Genomic DNA, 4,754 nt, shown 5'->3' with positions numbered 1-4,754 from the left:
TCAGTGCATCACATGATCCTTCATTTCCGTTTGCATAGAAAACCTATCTATTTAATCTGACTCAATTCTATCCATTCAAAAAAAAAAAAAAAAAAAACATGCACTTAGAAAGTTTTCCCTGACAATTATGACCACTTGCATTTAGAGGCTCCCTCTGCTTCTCTATATATGTCTTTATGCACTGTGTCCACTGTATGAGATTTTAGTTTTCTGTTGAGCAAGTTACCTCTCTTATTTGATCATGAGTTTCATAAGAACAGAAATTATTTATACCTAAAGCCTATATACCTATTAATCATAGGGCCAAAGAGGTGTCAGAATTCAATAAATATTAATTTGATGGATAAATACAAAGTTAAATATAACAAAAATAGATTATTTTGACTTTTGGTTTATTTTCAATGTGGCTTTCTTATGAGTAGGTAACATTTTCAAGAACAATTTACTAGTCTAATAAATATTTAGATGGGGACAAAATAATAACAAATTAAGTCAAAGAAACCATGAAATAAATATTGTCAGTGGTTCAGGCTCTAGAAATAAGGGGGACTCACAAAGTCACCTTTATGACTGTGGAGTGAAAAGTATCAAGTTTTTCACTACAAGCTGAAAAATATTTCTTAAGTAAATCTAAGTTTTTGCTTCCTCTGCTTATTACAACTTTTGTTACCTCTGTTACATTTCAAAAACATTACATATTACTGACTCAAGAAAATTAATACATCCCAAACATCATCAGGAAGACAGATGGAAAATTAGATATATATTTTCTTAAAAAAAAATAATTATTAACTTTACCCAAAATTATGAAGTACAAAGAAAGTTGCCTCAAAATCAAAACAATACAAAATATAGCCCAAATGTATACTTCAGCAGTGAACACATAGAATCCAAATAAATAAGCCCTCTAACCTAAATATTTCCAACATCAATGGGAGGATTCTTTGCCTTAGTGCATCACTAAATTATTGTCAATATGTAAGACTTTCAGCTAAATCACTGCTAAAAAAGAGTTAAATAAAACTATTTTTTTCTTCAGGCTCTTTCTCAGAGCCTCTTTGACATCTTTGTTTCTCAGAGAGTAAATCAAAGGATTCAACATGGGGGTGACTAGGGTGTAACATAAGGAGGCCACTTTACTCAGCTCAGGAAATCTGTCAGGAGTCAGATACATAAAAAAGACAGCACCATACAGCACACTCACGACTCCAAGGTGGGAGCTACAAGTGGAGAAGGCTTTCTTACGTCCCTCGGTGGAGGGTATCTTGAGAACTGTAGACACAATATACATGTAAGAAACAATAATTACTATGATAGTAGGCAATATGATGAGGATGGATAAAGAAAAAGTCATAGTTTTGTAGACAAAGAGATCAGAACATGAAATCCTCTGAAGTGGGCGACCATCACAGTAGAAATGGTCAATGGCTCGAGAAGCACAAAAAGATAAGGTGAATGTCATGCTGGTCTGAAGAACTGAACTGATGCAGCCACAGAAGTAGCAACCAGCCACCAACTGAGTGCAGAAACTTGTTGACATCTGAACAGGGTAGAGGAGTGGATTGCAGATGGCAATGAAGCGGTCATAAGCCATGGCTGACAGGAGAAATCCCTCAGTCACAATAAAGAGGGCAAAGAGAAAGAACTGAGTCACACAGCCTGCAAAGGAGATGCACTTGCTCTCAGACCAGAAGTTGATCATAGCCTTGGGTGCAATCACAGATGAATAGAAGAGATCAATGAAGGAGAGGTTGCCTAGGAAGAAATACATTGGTGTGTTCAGCCGGGGATGATTCATGATAATGGACATCATCCCAATGTTCCCTAGAAGAATCATGGCATATACAAGCAGAAATAGCAGGAAAAGAAGAATATGCAGCTCGGGGCCAACCCTGAAGCCAACAAGAGTGAAATCAGTCACTTCTGAATGATTGCTTGTTTCCTTGTCAACCATGGCAGAGACCTGCTGAGAGGGGCAAGGCAAAATAAACAAATGAACTCTTGGTTTTGATCCTAGTGTCTCACATAATCCCTTATAGTGTTAGGATTTAAAGCTACTTTATAATAAGTATTTTAGCCTTATAGAGATACTGTGACATGAATGGAAGCTGATTTCAACTGAAGATAATTTCAAAGGTTAGTTTCATTTCCTAATTCCAGCAACTGGTGGAATTAGGTCTTTTGCTTCTGAGTTTAGTGCAATGCCTTTCCACCCCAACACATTTCACATTTACAAGTACCACTTCTCTACATATTTCCCACTCATGTTTTACAGAATAACTTCAATATCATGAAGCAGTGGTTGGAAGTTAGCACAAATAATTGACATTTGGTAAACAATTTAGGTCGCCTCACTTTGGCGATATGGAGGGCTTCAGTAGTCTGGGAAAGAATAATTGAGTACTAAAGAATATAAATGATGTGATTGAGTTTAAAACTACTTCAGGCTGTTTTTGTTGGGTGTCACCAGTCGATTCCAAATCATAGTGACCTCGTAGGGCAGAGTGCCCCTGTGGTTTCTTAAGCTATAATCTTTATGGGGAGCCCTGGTGGTACGGTGAATAACAACTTAGCTGCTAACCAAAAGATCAGCAGTTTGAATCCACCAGCCACTCCCTGGAAGCACTATGGGGCAGCTCTACACTTAGAGGGTCGCTATGAGTCAGAATTGACTTGACAGCAAGGAGTTTGGTTTTTGTTTTTGTTAATTCTTATGGGAGCAGTGTGCCAGGGCTTTTCTCACGTGGAGTGGCTAATGGGTTTGAACCACCAACCTTTCCGTTAGCAGCCAAGTGCTTAACCATTCTGTCATCAGAGCTCCTTCAGAGAATCTTAGCATCCCAGAAATAGCAAATATTATAAAAGATCTCAACAAAGTTGTACATCAATACATCAAGTATTAGGTAAACATCAACAATACATACAATCAAACACAACTCATGATATTACAGAACAATTCATATATGTGCAGGTCCAAAAAATTGAAACGGGGAAGATGAAGCAATGCACTACAAATAAGTTAAGAATGTTTGAGATGTCTAATACGATCTTTGGCCTCTTAAGATCACATCACTTTACTAAAAACTTTCTCCGCATGGACTGTTGTGTAAAGTTTTTAAGTCCTTTATAAACAACAATTTATGCTACATATGTGATGCAGAATATAATCTTCAAACTTTCTTGAACATGGCAACCTTTCAAAAGCAACTTATGCATCATTGAAAAAAAGAAAACACTTTATCAAGGAAGCAAAGGGTTGGTATGATGGAATCTCAATGGCACAAGTAATGAGAAAGTTATAAATTAGGCGCTAATTTCCATACAAGAATTGTGAGTGAAGAAACTATTTATCAAGGGAAAGGTTTCTGCAATTATAAAAGAAAAGAAGAGGTAGCTTTGATGCTTTGAAAACTTTCTCCCTTGGCTTTAAACTTATCCAGATCCCTTCAAACACTTGGAATGGTTTATGCAATGCCACAAGTGAGGTTAAACATTGGAAAACTCTCATCTGTTGTGGCTACAAAACAGAAAATATCACCCACCAAACCAAAAAACTAAGGCAAATGGAGTTAGGTTGTATTCTTATCTGACATTTTATTGCATTTTCCCCATAGTGCTTAATAAACCATACTTGGTGGATATATCAAAGAGCAACAGTCTAAGACTAATGGGCGTTCAATACAAAAGAGTAACACGTAAACCGGAAAAGGTATTTTTTGGACTGATAATCAGCACCAGAGATCAGTTTCCCAAGCTAATTTGGATTCCTGCTTGGCACTCAAATTGTATTTTTCTGAATTAAATAGTATCAACAACAACAACAACAAAACAGTGGCTTAAAGTATTTGTAGAGAAGGGGATAAATATAACTGTGATTTAATAATCACTTTGCCTCCAGATCTCTTAAGAATAACTATTCTTGAAATTACTTACCCTGATAAATATTAACCCACAAATATGCATGCCAGTGTGTACTCATCAAAGGAGGGTTTGGTATCCAAACAGAAATGGAAAAAAAGAAAGAAAGACTTAATCGAGGATCTATGGCTTAAAATTTCACAATGCTAAATGTATGGACAAAACTGGTTATTGTATTTTATATTTAATTTTTGTCTACAATTGATATCACCTAGACTTAGGCATTGTGAATTGTAAAGTTTAGCTGAAGCATTGCCTAGATCACTTGCAAAAGTGGTAACCCTCACATGAATTTTTCTGGAACCTGGCTTTTCTTGAAACCTGTGGGATGCTGCCTTAACCAACCGTCTCCTTGCAACTGATGTTAGGTTTTTTAGTAATACCAAAAAACCAAACCCAGTGCCATCGAGTCAATTCAGACTCATAGCGACCCTATAGGACAGAGTAGAACTGCCGAATAGCGTTTCCAAGGAGCACCTGGCGGCTTCGAACTGCTGGCCCTTTGGTTAGCAGCCATAGCACTTAACCACTAACCAAAAAAACCACTGCAACTTAACCACTAGGCCACCTGAATTTCCTTCTTAGGAGTATCACATTTTAAATTACCCCGTAATTAAAGTAATACACACATACATACAAAGACAAACACACATACATGATCCAACTCTATGGGGATTATTGTAAGGCATGATGATATTTTTAACAGATTTTTTAGCTGACTTCACTTCAATACAGTGCTTTCACTAATTGCAAATTCACTACCAACAATTTGTATCATTGATAGAAAGAGCATGAGATGAAAAAATCACGATATGTTTTCATTGTATGAGACCAAA

General features: G+C 36.6%; 1 protein-coding gene across 1 annotated transcript; it reads right to left on the bottom strand.

The window, feature by feature from the left end:
- Positions 1–991: 991 nt before the first annotated feature.
- LOC100671623 (olfactory receptor 9K2-like) lies at positions 992–2,241 on the bottom strand. The gene has a single exon (XM_010600817.3). It carries the CDS (start codon positions 1,952–1,954, stop codon positions 992–994), a length of 963 nt encoding a protein of 320 aa, XP_010599119.2. The 5' UTR covers positions 1,955–2,241.
- Positions 2,242–4,754: the final 2,513 nt, after the last annotated feature.

This window comes from Loxodonta africana, chromosome 4 (assembly GCF_030014295.1).
Source record: "Loxodonta africana isolate mLoxAfr1 chromosome 4, mLoxAfr1.hap2, whole genome shotgun sequence".
In the NCBI taxonomy this organism is placed as follows: Eukaryota; Metazoa; Chordata; class Mammalia; order Proboscidea; family Elephantidae; genus Loxodonta; species Loxodonta africana.
The sequence above is the reverse complement of the archived record's forward strand: the minus strand, read 5'-3'. Positions and strand labels throughout refer to the sequence as shown.